Source organism: Myotis myotis, unplaced genomic scaffold, assembly GCF_014108235.1.
Source record: "Myotis myotis isolate mMyoMyo1 unplaced genomic scaffold, mMyoMyo1.p scaffold_m19_p_16, whole genome shotgun sequence".
NCBI lineage: Eukaryota > Metazoa > Chordata > Mammalia > Chiroptera > Vespertilionidae > Myotis > Myotis myotis.
Window position 1 is genome coordinate 37,893,277 of NW_023416320.1, and position 17,399 is coordinate 37,910,675.

Here is a 17,399-nt window from a genome sequence, read left to right on the forward strand (position 1 = left end):
TCCAGGCCACCAGCAGCTGGCGGAGGGGAGAGCTGTGACAGCCTCCCTTCCTGGCTTCCTGCCCTCCTCTGGCCCCTCCAGTTCATTCTCCACAAAGGCAGTGCCATACTTTCTCTAATGTGCATATCTCATCTTCTCACTCCCCTGCTTAGCAAAGTAACAGTCAAGGGTTCCCTATTGCTCTCAGGATAAAATTCCAACTCCTTACCAGGCCTCCCTATCGAGCCCTGGTCTGGCTCCAGTTTACCTCTTGGGCTTCTTTGGTTTCTTCCCAGGAACCCCAATCCCAGCCCACCCAGATACACATTCCAACACTAGTGAAGCAACACGCGGTTCTCTTAAGGCCACTCCTTCCCATGGTATCCTGCTAATTTCTCATGGGCCTCAGCATTTCACAATTCAGCATGGACAGGAAACCCCTTTCCTCAGAAACACCTCCTCTGCATTCCCGTCTTCTCCCCTTGCCTCCTAAACCTGGATTACGAAGTCAATCAATCAATCAACCAATTATTTCTATCTCTGTGATATGTATTTCTTATATATATATTTACATATATAAGTTACTAATCAGTATTTAAGCTAATTTGTACTAATTAACAATGGATTAACCAATTAATACAAATTATCTAATCCTAATTATATCTAATTAGTCCTCTCACTATCAAATAGTCTAAAAAGAACCCTGGCTGATGTTGTTCAATGGTTAGAGTATTGGCCCGAGCATCAAAGGGTGACAGATTCAATTCCTGGTCAAGGGCATGCACCTGGGTTTTAGGTTCAATCCTGGGCCCTGGTTGGGGAGCTTGAGGGAGGCAACCAATCGATTTGTCTCTCACATCAATGTTTTTTTTTCTCTCTCTCCTTCTCTCCCCTTCCCTTCCTCCCTTCCACTCTCTAAAAAACAATGGGAAAAAAATATCCTTGGGTGAGGATTAACAAACAAAAAAAATAGTTTAAAAGGAAACCCTAGAGCAGTGATGGCGAACCTTTTGAGCTCAGCGTGCCAGCATTTTGAAAAACCCTCACTTAACTCTGGTGCCGTGTCATATATATAAATTTTTTGATATTTGAAACCATAGTAAAACAAAGACTTATATTTTTGATATTTATTTTATATATTTAAATGCCATTTAACAAAAAAAATCAACCAAAAAAATGAGTTTGTGTGTCACCTCTGACACGCGTGTCATAGGTTCACCATCACTGCCCTAGAGGTTATATAAGCAACTGGATATTTATAGACAACCCATACAAACATACACAGGCTACAAAATATAGTAAAACTAAAAATCGATTAACATCTATTGAATGCTTACTATATGTTAGGAGTGTGTTCTTCTCTTACATGCTTTATCTCCACAACTCGATACTATAAGAAATATTCACATTCTAATTTTGTACATAAGGAAACAGAAGGTTAGGTTAAGTTAAAAAAAAAATATTTTCCTTCCTAGAGACAAATGACTTTATATGAAAAGTCACCTCTAGGTAAAAAAAAAAAAAAAAGAGAGAGAGCAGAAATATTTTATGATAAAGTGCTTTACATTTTATGAAACATTATATCATGAAACTTCCCCAAAATAGAAAAGAATCCCTACTTAGAATCCATTATTTCTCAATTAAGGTGTCTGGGAGAGATGGGTTCGAGTAAAGCTCCAATAATACCCAGTATTATTCTTGGTAGAGTCTGAATTAAGTTATGCTCCAAGCAGGGTGGCTGTGGGAGTACCTTCTTACCCATTAGTTAAAAGGAAAAAAATCGCATCCATCTTATCCGTTTAAATAGTTTGCTATTGTGAAAAGTCACAGCCATACTTCTTTTCTGGCAGGGAAGGGGGATACTAATTTCCAGAACAAAACACTGGAAAAATCTTTCTCGCTAGAACTTCTCTAAGAGATAGACTTATTTTTCATTTCATTGCCCTCTTTTAAAACAAGGAACGTTTACATTCTGAGAGCAGATGAACTATATCATATTACGAAAAACACTTTTCAAGTTAATTCAGTCGACAGCACCTACTGGCAGTCTTTACAGCCACAATCACTACTGGAGAGGGTGTTGGAGACCGAAGGAAGCAGGTGTCATGAGTCCACCCCTTGGAGAAAAGGTAAACACACACACACATACACTCACACACACACTCATGAAGACAACACAAAGAAATATCTGTGTGCATTACCTACATAGGCACCACACGTGTTGACATGGAGCTGCTCATGAATGAAATGACAACCCCCGGTTAGATTGGAAAGAAACACACAACTGTGCACAGAAAAAGATAAGTCTCCTAATCATTTGTTTAAGGAAAGAATTAACAGTTCAAGGTAAGAAATGGCATTCTTTAATGGATATATATGGTGAATACAGCAATGTGAGCACATTGGGACACAGGAAATACTATGATTATCATTTTCCTTTTAAGGATTGGAGGAGATGGGGGGAGGCGGGAAGAGCTATTGTAAATGCAATGTATGTTTATATCACTGGGTCTGGAGTTGGAGTTTGGGGTGAAGGCTTGGGATGCTGGTACAGGGAGAGGAATATGCTGACCATGCTATATCCCAAGGCTCCCCATTCACAGTCCACTCGATTAGTTCAGGATGGGGACTGCTGTCCTGGAAACTCATCTTATTCTTGCTTCTCTAACTTAAAGCTTCTCTCTCTTAGTCCCCATTTCCCTTCCTTCAAGGCCTAGTTCAAGTCCCATCTTTCCAATAAGCTTTCTCCAACTATTCTTCAGTTCGGTTATAACTTATACCATGTAATTTATCTCTTCATTGGAACAATACTAAACAAGTGCTCATTCATCTTGTTTTCATCCTGATCAAGAGTTCCTAAATTTCTGTGTATATTGATCTCACTGCCTCACACAGGGAAGGGTAAACCGTATCTGCCTCAGGCCTTCGAAGGGTTTCATCTAGGCTCAAGTGAGAGACAGAACTAGTGTTTGAAAATTTCTTCTTCTTTTTTAAGTTTAAAAAAGGAATTTACTGGCTTATAAAATGTGGAAAGTCTGAAGCTGCATGTAGCAAGGCTGGATCTAGGAATTCAAATGATGTTCTCAGGTCTCTGTCCACTTCATAATTATATCTTCTTTTGCTGGTGTTTGAAAATTTCAATCCAGTGTGTTAAATGACAGAACAGTCCAGTGAGAATTGACTTTCATAAAGAATTGGAGGTAGGAATAGGAAGAAGTCTTTTCATAACAGTGTGTGTGTGTGTGTGTGTGTGTGTGTGTGTGTGTGTGAGAGAGAGAGAGAGAGAGAGAGAGAGAGAGAGAGAGAGAGAGAGAGAGAGACGACAATAGGCAGTTTGGAAGGGTGACTTAAAGACCAATAGACATAGAGAAAAATTCTCTCAACTTCCTTATTTGTTCAGTAAAAAGAAGAACAGGGAAAGGAAAAACAATAAAACAATAATTGAGCTTATTTCTCAGATTTTATCTAGAGGACACATACTTTACTGTTTGGGTTTTTTTTTTTTTAAGTAGAAGGTGTATAAAGGCTTATCTTTAAAAAAAACTAGATTATAATCCCTACTTTAGATTTAAATTATGTAAAGAAATTAAATGCAGGACTTAGAAGTATTTGCTGGAAAGATTTAAAATATTTCTGAATCTCCAAAAATAAAATCCATCAGAGTTTTAAGTCAAATAAAAATTTAAACTGATCAAACATCATGGATTTTAGGCAGTTCATAAAAATCACACTGATCTCAGATATGAGTACCTTGGACCCCAGAAATGGTATAAGGAGTTCACATCCATATATTACATGGCATCCTAACAGAACATTGACCTTATGGTACAGGTACAGACTACTAACTCTGTTAGTTCAGATATGAGCATATTATGGTTATATCAGTCAACATAAGATAATAGTGTTGCTTACATGTGAAAGATTTCAAATTCAGCATGCAATAACATCCTACGTTTTCACAGTACAGTTATAACACATTTTTAAGCAAAGAGAATGGTGATTTCCTTGTCCAAGGACACTTGGTTAGGGAATGAGCACTATCTCCACTTCCAGGTCAATGTTTTCCATTCTACTACATCAACTCTACCTCTTAGATTTTCAGATTCAGTTACATGGAAAGTGAGTTATAGATTAGGAAAAGTGGCAGTCATTTTTGGTTATATGAACATCACAGACACACGAAGGGTGGAGACGAGGGTATCTGAGAAATTTCGTAAATAAATTTATAGTAAAACTATCATGGCAGCTGTCTTTTAGGCTAGTAAATAATTTTTAAAATAAATGATATAAAGTCACCCCGGGAGAGTGTATCACAAAGATTCTGTTTTCATGTCACTGTCAGCGGTCCCTACAGAGAGAGGGTGGTGGTCTCGTCAACCATAACAAACAAGAAACAGTCTTGTTGGAAGACCCTGTGCGGGTCACCAGTTCTGTAGGTGCAAAGTAACTGTAGTTTAAAAGTTAACCAACCCCCTTAAAACTCTCACTAGTAAATCCCTACTACTTTTTAACAGTGAAGAAGAACGCAGTCTATGTTGATTTATAACATGATTTAAAGTGCTACGTCAAAGTGTTGTGTGTGACTTAACCTAGAGAATGTTGACTCGCTGTAACTTCAAAAAAACTTAAAAAAATAAGAAGGTAATGTGTAGGTCAAAGGTCTACTTCACAGGGAACAAGGACTCCCATTAAACACCACAGTCCCAGCCAACAGGAAAATGCTGGGACCTGCTGGGGCCTGTCGGTGCTTCCCAGGTCATAGAGTGTCTCCCAGCACTCACTGCGCACGCAGGAGGCCATCTAGCCCTCGTGTATTTTCCCAGAAGCCCGTTTCTCTCCCTCCCTGGCCTCCTCGCCATGGGCTGTGTCCATCATCGGGCGCGATCTATGTGGCAGAAGTTCGCACAGCTCCCTGGGGAAAAGCCTCAAAAGGCAAGATGGGCTATTGAAGACCAACATTTCCCCCTTCCTTATGAGAAGAATTTTAAATGACCAAGTTTTCTTTTTCACCCCAGTAACAGTTTCTCTATTCTAAAGAGAATTTTTAACTTCGGTAAGAAAGACTGCAAAGCCTTTACATTGATCTTTCTTGATCTATATTTACATACTTTAAATAAAAACTTATATAAACAATATTATTGGTATGAATCTCCAATCAATTATTGGTATGATGGGATTGCAAAAGATTTCCGTATAATTTTCAGCACGTGTCATTTGAAATATCAGATGATGCTAAAAGAACTGAAAGGGAATATGACTTTTAAAAAATCAACAAGAAAAAAAATCCTAGAATGCAAGAAAAGACACAAACTAAAATATAGGCGTGAGTGGCAGAGCAATTGTGGGCGTCAGAGCGCGCTGCAATAGTAGCGCCTGCCTACCGGCATCTTACGCCAGGAAGGGCAAATCTCAAAGGCTCTGTCAGGGCAGATTATGAAAAAGGGGTAATATACATTTTCTTAAAACCCTCTTATTTCGGAGTTTGGTATTGTCCCTTTTGAAAAATGCCATTTCTCTAGTTAATGAAAAACGTTAACAGGGCACTTTGCTAAGCAGTTTTTGAGGTTCTAAATGACGGGTAAACGGAAACACTTCATCTATCTGTTTGAAAAGCTATAGAGAGGCAGCCCACAGGAAGTGAGGGTGGGGTCCCTTTTTAGGTTATGATTATTAGCTCGCTCCCCCTTCATCACGGGCCCCAGAGAAGTGTGGCGCAGACTGCTGCGGAGTTGTGCGCTCCTCCAAGCCCTGTCAGCAAGTCTCTGCCCTTAGTTTACTGTCTCTCCTCACTGGTGTTGGACCCCGACCTCTTTAACAGGACCAACAGCGCTGTATACGAAGAGGGCGCTGCCATGTGTTCTTTCCTTCTCTAAGCGAGAGCAACAGCGCCTTAGGAAAATAAACAGAATGGAGTTTCCAGAGGCCTCCGGTCCGCGGCGTGTGCACCTGTGCGGCCCCTCCCGTCCATCACGGCGAGTCCTGGCCCCTTCCTGGCGCAGAACGACAGGAGCGCCCCGCGCCATCATGCTACTCTGGGGCGCAGAACGACGGGAGCGCCCCGCGCCATCATGCTACTCTGGGGCGCAGAACGACAGGAGCGTCCCGCGCCATCATGCTACTCTGGGGTGCAGAAGGACGGGAGCGCCCCGCGCCATCATGCTACTCTGGGGCAATAAAACACTCAGGTAGGCTTTCTCACCTCCACCGATTCTGGGGGGGCACCATCAGCTCCATTCTGCCTGCCAGTATGGGCACAAGGGAAGATCGACTTGAATAACCCACAATAATGAGCTAATTGGGATTTGTATTATGCTAACGTCCAAATTCATTCCTCCAAACAAAGAGAAAGAGAGTTCTTATGAATCTTAATTTCTGTCATTGTGTCAGAGGCCTCTCCACTTTGAACAACATCTGCAAATTTCAGACATGCTACTAGATAGCGGAGATGAAATATGAGTAGAGACGGTCTCTACCTGCAAATGTCTGGAATCAACAGAACTACGTTATTAGGGGAAACTGGGCTTGCTTCGAAGCGGAAGCTTAACCCTTAACCAGTTAAGTGACGTGACTTAATTTTAATTGTTTGTGTGTGTTGTATGTGTGGGAAGACCTTTTGCATTTCTTTACCTCAGACTGCTAAACAAAAATTCATTTTCTTCACATGACTGAACCTCGGTGGTGGTGGGAAGTATAAGTCTGTGCTGTGGGGGTAAGTGGGTGGTGATACCAGCAAGAGGTCCAGAACTTGCAGTTTTAAAATATTATAACTAAAGCTTGATGTCAACTCAGATGCCTCTTTACATGAAAGGAGAATATGCCTTGCTTGTGATAATCTGGGCAGATATTCTGTGAAACTGATCAATAAATCAAAGGCTGAAGCAGTTTCTCCTAAGTGGTTTTCCTGCCCCAGTACAAGCGCGCGCGCGCACACACACACACACACACACACACACACACAGACACGCACGCGTGCACAGACACACCACCATCACCATGCCCCCCCTCTGCTTCATTCTCACTGTCAATGCCCTCTGATTGGCCAGCAGCGTTGAAAACACTCTACACCATCAGTACAGCTGACCCCAGGGTCTCCAGGCATCTTTGGTCCATCCACACTCATCCATTCCGCTAACTCATATGCATAGCGTTTGTCACTGGTGTGTGAGGACCTCCACACAACTTCTTCCAGAAACATGGAGGCTGACCCTGGGGGCAGGAAGATGTCAAAAACGAATAAAGATTTCTCTTCCTTGGGGTGAACTCTACAGTTGTCTATAAACAAAAACATTTTGTCTTTCTCAGTTAAACTTAAGTTTCTGATCTTTCACTAAATGTACAAAAGAGATAAAGCAGAAAGAGGAATTTCCAGCAATCTTGCAGCAAAGGTGAATGCCATTTCCCAGTCTCAGGTTTTACTTCATGAGCTTTTAGTATTGGTACATGATGAGATCGATATCAGTAAAAAAATCACTGTTATTAATTAAAAATAAGAGTTTGGAAAATTTTATAAAAATAATCTTAGGAATTATAGAAATTTTTGTATTTAAAACAAGTTGTATTGAAAAGACACTCTTACCTCAACAGACTCCTATAAAGGGGCACACAAAATCATTTAATAACGGTGGATCTTCCTCATCATGTGTTTAATAATTAAGAAATACATATTAAACAGAATCTATTTATCCAAATTTGTCCATAAGGAATCTATAATATATAATTATACACCATCACACTGGGCAGTTAAGTTTCAAGTTAATAGCATATTACCTGGCTTGATATGTGGCCATCATGTTATGTCCAATAATCTAAAATTAAGTGAAGGGTCATTATAGAAATACCCATATGAAATATTAACTCAGTCACAGAAAATGAGTCCTAAAATCCCTCCAGAAATGCTACTCAACAAAGAGACACACAAAAACACAAAAAGGTTTTAATGCAATATCCAATAAGCCCAGACGCAATGAAGCCCATGGGTAGAAACGCAATCCTCTATTCAATGCTACAAATGTCCTTATTTCTTTTTTTAAAAAAATAATGAGTTTGTTTTTTTCCTTTGTCACTGCTATTCTTCTCTCTATTCTAACACTATGATTATACCTTATGGCTGGGTAGTCCTCTTAGAACTGTTTCTGCTGCATATGCCTGAGGACAGAAAGATCAAAAATGACTCCCAAGTGTAAGATTTCTCAAACTCTCAGGGGTGCAGGACGAGTTTTCACCCTAATCCTTCCTGGCCTGACATTCAGGAAATTACAATGGTCAAATATTACTCACAGAATGAAATGGGAAAAGAAAAGACACAGAGAGTCCAAGTCCCATTTCTTAAAAATTAAGATTTAATTTCATCAACGTAAGATTTACTAGCAACCAACTGGAAAAATGTCTAAGCACGTGCTTGAAATTTTCTGTAAGCTCATTTTGGACTGGTAATCAAGTGGCTGCAGACAGGTGCTGACACTTGGGTTGGTCTCCACTTTCAAAACCAGAACCCAGGGACTGGTCACTGCAGGCACTCTTTTGAAGATGCACTAGTGGCTCTCCATGTCTCTTGGGTTTTGGTAGGTCATTTTAGACAACACATATCACACACTCTATTTCTAGAGCTGTGGTAATAAAAATAAAGAAAATGTAGTCCTTTTGCTTTTTAAAAAATTGATTTAAGGAGAAGGGAGAGAGAGAGAGAGAAACACTGACGTGAGAGAGAAACATCAATTGGTTGCCTCCCACAAGTGCCTAGACCGAGGATCAAACCCACAACCTGAGTACGTGCCCTTACCAGGAATCAAACTGCTACCTTTCGGTGTATGGGACAATGCTCCAATGTCTTGTGCCACACCAGCCAGGGTGAAAACTAAGCCCTTTCAGAAAGGTTGATGGCCACAGCAAGAGCCAGAGTTTTTAGCATATGTCACAAGAAGCAAGGGCAGAAAACTTGGAGTTCACAAAGAATTCTGGAGCCTTTTGAAAAGAAGCAGGGAGATCGTTCCGTCTAACCCCTTGATGTTATAAATGTGCAAATTTAGGCCTGGAGAATAGGTGAGTGAAGAGCAAAAGTACAATCAGGTACCTTGCCACTAAGCGCAATCCCCTTCCCACCATCACCCACTCCTTCCATAGACCTTCAGTTCCACTTTAGTAAGTTCCTATTGGCCTACAGGGTTCACACGGGGCGACGTCAGTGTGTATACAGACCTTGCATCTGGTAGCTGTACGGTGCCTGTCCAGGTTGAGGGGTGCCGAAGCTGGTGCCATAGCTGAGAAAGCCTGTCTGGCCAGGTGACTGAGGCTGTGACAATCCACCTTCAGTCTTGATGCCTGCCCACAATGCACCTAAATCAGTTAGTGATAGCTTATCTATCTGTTCATTTCCAAAAGCTGGTAAATATGCAAAAACACTCCCACAACGGTTTGTCTCAAATGTTTCCCAATATTATCTTAATAATCAAGTGTGTATATGCTTAGAGTGAAATACCCTAAACTATAACTTCAATTTAAAAAACTGGATTGTTGCAGATTTGAATGCCTACTCACATTGTTCTTTCTTAGTGTTTTTCTGAATTCCATTTTCTATGAAATGGAACTCCAGTGATAGCACTTTTATACTTGTTTAATTGTTTTACAAGAGTTTAAGATCATCTTTCTCCTCTATAATCAAGAAATGGTCATAACTAAACTTTAAAGTATTCCAAAAGTTGCTATGTTGATTATGGTCAGAATCAAAATCCGCGCCCCCCCCCCCCCCGCCCTCTAAAAAGTAATTAGATTCTCTAGCCTCATAGCATTTTCTTTCTTTACTCTTTTACCACAAGGATGTTTTTAGTACACACTTATTTTGAAGTCAGAGGAGGCAATTTTGGGTACAGAATAAGCTGCACAAGGGAAAAACTTCCCAATATTCAGATCCTAGCAGGAAATAAGCACACAAAAAGCAGGATATTAAGAACTAAATCCTGTAGAACAGCAGAGTGACTTATAAACAAGTGAAGTTGCCCAGTAGTTCCCATTTTGTCCCTTGTAGTTTCAAATATTTATTCAAATATATTTTTTAAGGTTGCTGATCAACTGACTTAATTTTTTATTAAGTTGTATACTTAAAAATATTTTTAAATTTTTCAATTATAGTTTTATAATATTATATTAATTTTAGGTATACAACCCAGTGAAGAGACATTTACATAATTTATGAAGTGATCACCCCAATAAATTGAGTACCCACCTGGCATCATAAGTACTTATTACAATTCAAATAGAATTGGTTCAAGTATAGCCTAAAGTACACATTCTGTTTATGGTATTGTAATAGAAATAATGTATTTGTGGCCTCCAAGTACTTCCTAAAGCCTCAGTTTCACATCCTAGTTTCAGGACTTGGGTCTGGCAGGATTGCTGTACAGGCTCAGCCCTGGATTCTAATTAAAGACAGTCACGAAAGTTCCCAACTGTCCTTCATTTCTGCCAAGGGAATTCACATTTTTGAATAATTTTACTTTGCACTTCAGATAAATGATATCTCAAATCTTTGGGATCTAGAATACACAGTAGCCTCACTGTTTATTTCCATTTTAGGGGAATGAAGTCAGGTAGAATGCATCAGTAGAATGAAGTTAGGTAATTTTCCTGAGGCAGTTGAAGAATCTGACACTTGGCTGAGAGAAAGCCTCCTCTAATTCCTGCAGTATCACTAAATAACCTCATAATGGCCATGACATTTAAGTCTTACCCTTAACGTTTTAAAAAATGTGATTTTCTCTGTATAGGTCAGTGATGGCGAACCTATGACACACGTGTCAGAGGTGACACGCGAACTCATTTTTTTGGTTGATTTTTCTTTGTTAAATGGCATTTAAATATATAAAATAAATATCAAAGATATAAGTCTTTGTTTTACTATGGTTGCAAATACCAAAAAATTTATATATGTGGCATGGCACCAGAGTTCAGTTAGGGTTTTTCAAAATGCTGACACACCGAGGTCAAAAGGTTTGCCATCACTGGTATAAGTAATACTAACCAATGAATAACCCATAGGTATAAATAACCCCTGGATGGCTCTATGGTGTGATGGCTCTAGAACCTCCCACTCTTCCCATATTGTCACAATAGGGATCGCCCCCCTCCTCTCTCCATCAAGGTTATAATGATCTGCTTCCAGTCTCTACCTGAACCACCTCTGCTGTTAGCCTGGAGGGATAGGAATCTTTGTGTTAGAAACAGGTAAGGAAAAGCAGGAGGAGGTAGGAAAGGCCCATAGCCACACCTACCTCTGTAGCTTCTACCCACAAACTGGCAAATCCATCTCATTTATCAACTCTAAGCAGGTCTAGTGAGGACTAGCATGAGCTCTTCTTCCCCACCGATCTATTGTTCTAACTATGAAAAGATTTGCCTATCTTTTCTTATAGGGTCTCAGTAAAAAGTCAGGGGGGCGCAAATCCTTGGAGAACACCTTTTAAGACCATTGGAACCTTGACTATCAGCAGTTAAAAACCCTGAACTATGTGCTCAAGCAATGGGGAGAGGGCTGCCATATTTCTTGATGCACAGACCCAAGGAAAAAATAGAATGCCTGGTCAGAAGCACTGGGGGCATCCCTTTGTAGTCAAGGCCCAAAAAGAGAAGAAAGAAGGTGTTCAGGAAACTTCTAAGGACTGAGAATCCTTCCAAGAAGATTTATAAGCATGGAAGGCCCAGGGGTCAAAGCCCTTTACAAGGAGCCTTGCTCTGACCTCCTCCCAGCCCTACCTGTCATATTAAACTTCCCATCCTTACTCTACTAGTTCCGATTCTAATCGCAGAAACTCTGCTCATCTCACCCGCCAGGAACAACTGTTTCAGACAATAGGGACATCTGCTAGTGGTTTGGAACTGGAGGAGGCCCTACACCACAGCCCAGATGGTGGCAATGGGCCCTACCATGACTGAACTGAATGGGAGGGAGATGGTCAGAGGCAGCCCAAGCAGTACCAGGAATGGTCCCTTCCCACAACAGTGCTGGCAGGTCTACCGAACGCTAGCATGGTCAATACTGGAAAAGACACAAACTTCAAATAATCAGCTTACAATAAAATCTGAGAATATACACTGGGGAATCCTTAACTCACAGTATAGAACTAAAGCTACACAATTCAAATCATAGATCCTCTCAGCAAAAGAATAGTTAAAAAGTAAATTACAGATAAATTTGATTTATAGCTAATATTATTTTGAGAAACCTTGAGTCAAAGTTATGGAAATGAAATACAATTCTAGGAAGTCCATTGTATGGCTGTTTTTTTTAAAGTCTAGTTTAAAAACATTTAGCTAGATCACATTCAGTGCTGATAGTTTTGAAATAGAACTATAAAGGGTGAAGTTATATATAGATAATTTAGATTTCAATTTCTAGATATTTTATAAGAAATTTATATATGGTTGCCTTGGTTTGGGGTAAAGACAGAAAAATGAAAGAAATGAAGTAATTTACCTTCTAATTATTAATGAAAAGCTTAAAAACATTTCTTTCAATATACTACAGAAAAAATACTATAAAACAATAGCAGCAGACGCATAATTAGAATATTGATCACAAAATATAACCCTCTGCAATAAGCACAGACTTACTTATTCTACCAGTTCTTTCCTCCAAAATTAAATACTTTTTCTTGATAAGTTTTTATGTATTTCTTCATAAAATGCCAATAATTCATACATTTCTATTCAAATGGGTTGCAATTTGTTTAAAATTAGAATTGCAATTCAACTGAAAAAAGGGTATTTTGAAATCCTACGATTCTGTAAAACTAAACTTGGGAGGTTTTGCCTGACTTATTTTTAAAGTACAGGTATTGACCCTGTAACAATGGAGCTAAATTACCTGGAGATACAGATAATCTGCAGGTGAGGAGGAACAAACGGGAGGTGAGCTTGAACCGCTTCCTGATTTGCCTCTTTAAAGCACGGCCCGCGCGGCCCGCGCCAAGCTGTGTAGCTCACTTTTCCTAACGGTGGATAAGGCTGAAACGTGATCACACTACCACCCTCGAGTTCAGAGCGAGGGTTTGTTGAATTCCGCTTGTACTTCCCTAATCGTAGCCAGGCATCTGATAAATAGGAAATGAATCTTTACCCCAAAAGACTTCATTCACAGACGTTTTATCGCAAATATGCACCCACATACTTTGCATTCCAGAGCCAAGCGCTCAAATGTCAAATGAAGAGGGGGCTATAAATAGAAGGAAATGAGAGCAAGAGGGCCTGTGACCCTCGCCATCTAGTTGCCACCTCTGACCTCAATATAAGCAGCCCCCAGGTCTCACAATGTTCACCTGAAACGATCGCATTAGGAGGGTAGGCACAAAGGTGACAGCGCTTTCTAAGGTGGCCCAAGATGACAGTCTTTCCGTGCCACTCAGGTATGCCCGCCCGAGAATGGCACCCCTAAATGGAAAATCGGACTTACTCACCATATGAGGAAATTCCGTATGGCTGTCCCGGCTGTGGGTAGGTAGCGTAGGCTGTGGCTTGCTGCATTCCTGTGGTGAACTGTGTTTGCCCATATGCAGCCATAGTTTGTGAGGAAGGGGTAGGGAGAATATGTGGGTATGCTCTGCTATTTGTCAGAAATGACAGAAAATGAAAGCCCATGCATTAGATGGAAACATGCAAGGAAACCGATTCACAAGCATTTCACAAATTTCAGTTAGACTATCTCTGCAAGTACAAGTTCAAATGTAAGATACAAAGTGCTGAGAGACCTCCGTCTCCACCAATGAGGCCCAAAACAAATTTGCATAAATACATTAAAGTCTCTATGAAATGCACTTGAGTTTAAATTAAGATGTAACATGGGCACAGGACATGACTGGAAATAAGGTACAAGACTACTCAGAAAAAGCTACTTATGGAGAGAAAATACATCTTACTTGGAAGGATAGATCTGTGGTGGGGAGAACTGGTGAGTGGGTCTTGGGCTGAAGCTGCTGCTCCCAATTGCTGAAAAAAACAAGAAATGCACAACAATCAGAGCAAAAGACAAAATATGTATCAAGCAGGGATATAGTTTGAACTGTAGGCTGACCACAGAGATTTTCTAACCTGTAGAAATAGAGCCAACCTAATAGAAAGTAAAACCATATTAAGAAACCTATAGGAACTGATGAAGTGGTTTTAAGTTTAAATGAACTCTTAGAAAACATAGTCACAATCTTCTAAACACCTGCCAGCGTGCTGTGATGGGCTTTTTGGTGGCAGAACATGAAGGGTACAAGGAGTCCTGGCTACTGTTTGGAACGATGCTGAAAGGGGAGATGTGAAGTGGGATTTCAGGGCTGGGCAGGACCCAGAAGGTCACCTGGCCTATTGTTTCTGCTCAACGGGAACACACACCTGGGACCGGATTACCAAGAAACACGGTCTAATCTTCTCCCCAGTGAGCAGAAATAGGACAGGTCCTCATTTGCCTGCACTGATTTAGCAATATTTCTTAGTGAAAATGCATTCCTATAACTATCTTAAATTTCTCAAGTTGCAAGCTGAGCCTGTATTTTCTTGGCTGCGGTGGGTGTTCCTTTGCCTTAGTTATAGGTGCTCAACTTCAGTGTCCAAGTAAAAAGCTGTGTGTGGCTTTTTTGTTTGTTTTTTTTCAAAGGGAGCATTCAAGCAGAATTTTGTTTCCAAAAAGCACATACATTTAATTCATTATATCTCAGAAATGTACTAAATTCTTCTATCAAATGTTCTCTTATGTTCCTCTGAACAAAAGAAACACAAATCCATTTTTGCTAACAGCAGGCCTTAAAACCTTAGTTTTCAGCTTCTTTCGCTATACATAGGGCTATTTATCTGTCTATGTACATATATAACTCTATACAGTTTAATTACATACATACAGACATATATAATACATATTATATATGTAATGTATATAATATACATAATGTAATGTATGTATATATAGTTTCCCTCAAACTCTATTCTCTGCCTGGCTAAAATGTATACTCTTTGATTCTTTGGGTAAATTATCACCAGATGTAATATGTTTATTTTCTTCTTCACTAATAATTCCTCTCTTCAGAGGTTCTATTATTTATTAACTGTAGTCTTCATTAAAACCCTTCTCAAGTTTTATATATTGTTCATAACATCATATCAGTACATTTATGCCTCTCAAATGTAATTTTCTAGCTCATGTTCGGGAGAACATTGGTGGCATTGAACTAGAATCTCAAAATCTATGACTACCCCTTTCCTTGGAAAGCCAGTAGGCCCAACCCAGTGACAACAGAATAGATCTGGACTGGCACCCCTCCTTCTAGCTGCCAGACTTCAACCCTGTGGCCGTCACTGTGGCCAAGACGGGGTCCACGCTGAAGAAATGGCTGGCTGGCCCACTGATGTCCCTCTGTCCTCAGGCACATGTTGAGCACCACTTTGTTCCAGGCATTGGCTAGGTCAGTGATGGCGAACCTTTTGAGCTCGGCGTGTCAGCATTTTGAAAAACCCTAACTTAACTCTGGTGCCGTGTCACATACAGAAATTTTTTGATATTTGCAACCATAGTCAAACAAAGACTTATATTTTTGATATTTATTTTATATATTTAAATGCCATTTAACAAAGAAAAATCAACCAAAAAAATGAGTTCGCATGTCACCTCTGACACGCGTGTCATAGGTTCGCCATCACTGGACTAGGTGCTACAGGTGCAAAGACAAGTTCTGCCTGTCACAGGCAGGGAGGGAGCACACAAACAGCCTTGGGAGGGTTAGTTCAATATTGCAGTTTAGAGAAGGGAGGGATTAGTGAGAGAACACCAGGACCACAAGGGACTACCACTTGCCAAGGTCACCTGTGACTACAACCTTTTCTATTCCCATTTTCTAAGCCTGAATAGAAGCCAAGGGCAAAGGAGATTTATCCCACAGAGTCCCTGCACAATCACAGTTACAGATAAATTTTTTAAAAATAAGATTATTACCAAAAAAAACTACACAAATGCCATCTGACGACGGAAACCACAGAAACCCCTTTTTATTCTTTTCTAGCTCTATCCCTGTGTTTTTCAAATTGTGAGTCAGGACCCATAAAAAGATCATAAACTCAACTTTATAGGTTACACCCAGCAATGTTTTGTTTCAAACAGAATAATAAAATAGAAGATACCAGGGTTATTACGCAGGGTATGAGAAGTTCTATGAGGCTCTGAGTTAGATTAAACACAGTCTATGTGTGTACACACGACAGAAGAGGTTTGAGAGGCTGCAGTGTGTGATAATTAAACACATTCTGGAATCAGAATTAATTTCAGCTCCGATTTAAGTTCCGACTCTTCTATGTGGTCTTAGTCAAGTGATTTGATCCCTCTCAGCCTTGATATGTTCTCACGTAAAATGATGGCAATAATACTACCAGTAGAAGTGTTGTGAGGACTAAATGAAATAATCAACATAAAGTGCATAATACAGTGTTTCTGTAATATTTTTACTTTCTCAGACACCCAGATAACCACTATCTTTGTCCCAAATTTGCCATTCCTTTTGTATTTTTACTTCCACTTAATGGACAGCATCACCTTCTGTTCAGCAAAATGCTTAAAAAGCAGGATTCTTTTCCCCCATTTACATCTGGGGGTAGAAATGAAGTAACACATCCAAGTGACTAAATGAGAAAGTATTTCCGCCAGCCTGACTCTTTTCATCAAAACATACTATCTCTTGGCAGCCTACATAGAGACTAGAAACCTCAAAATCATCTCATTTTCCCCCCTCCCCTTCTATTTCATGACTCTCAAGTCACCTATCCCAAATCCAGAAATTGCCTGTTGACTTTCCTGCATCCTCCATCCCTTCTCTCCCTTCCCAGTTCAGGTTGTCAGTATGTCTCACCTGGACAACCACAACTGCCCCCTAACTTCTGTTCCTGAGTCCCAGCCATCACCCGCTCACTCCCACTACTGTCTCTACAGTGATCTTTCTTTAATGGAAACTTCATGATCATTCTCCAGCCTGCAGTCTGTCCACTGAGCTCACATTATCCCTAGGAAAAATTCCAAATTCTTGGCAGAGTACACGAAGAGCTGCAAGCTTCCACCCTCCCCTGGCTTAGTGTTCCATAGCCTCCCTGGATGTGAGGATGCCCCATCCGTGCCCTGAATTTTCATGTCATCTTAACTGCTCTTTATACCAGACCCTCTGCCTCGCAATGCTCTTCTCTCCTCTCCTGACTAACACTCACCGCTCTGTTGGGACTAACACATCATTGTCTCTCTAGGATAATGGCTGCCTTCTCTTTACTTTCTTAAAATGCTATAAACAATGGCAATGCAGCACTCAACACATTGCCTCGCAGTCAGCATATATAGCCTATAGATGTTGGATTTCTCTGCTAACCGTGAGTTCCTGGGACCAAGGACCACTTACTCTGTCTCAGCACATGATAGG

General features: G+C 40.3%; 1 protein-coding gene across 9 annotated transcripts in view; it reads right to left on the reverse strand.

The window, feature by feature from the left end:
* The window catches only part of EYA1 (EYA transcriptional coactivator and phosphatase 1), a 211,890-nt gene that overhangs the window by 104,277 nt on the left and 90,214 nt on the right, over positions 1-17,399 (reverse strand). For 5 of the 9 annotated variants that reach the window (XM_036338508.1, XM_036338514.1, XM_036338513.1 and 2 more), the window contains 3 exons: positions 13,884-13,953; positions 13,425-13,570; positions 9,175-9,312 (listed from right to left, as the gene is read on the reverse strand). In XM_036338508.1, the coding sequence (XP_036194401.1) occupies positions 9,175-9,312; positions 13,425-13,570; positions 13,884-13,953 (354 nt within the window). The remainder of the gene's footprint in view (positions 1-9,174; positions 9,313-13,424; positions 13,571-13,883; positions 13,954-17,399) is intronic. The other 4 variants (XM_036338516.1, XM_036338515.1, XM_036338509.1 and 1 more) reach the window with 4 other exon arrangements.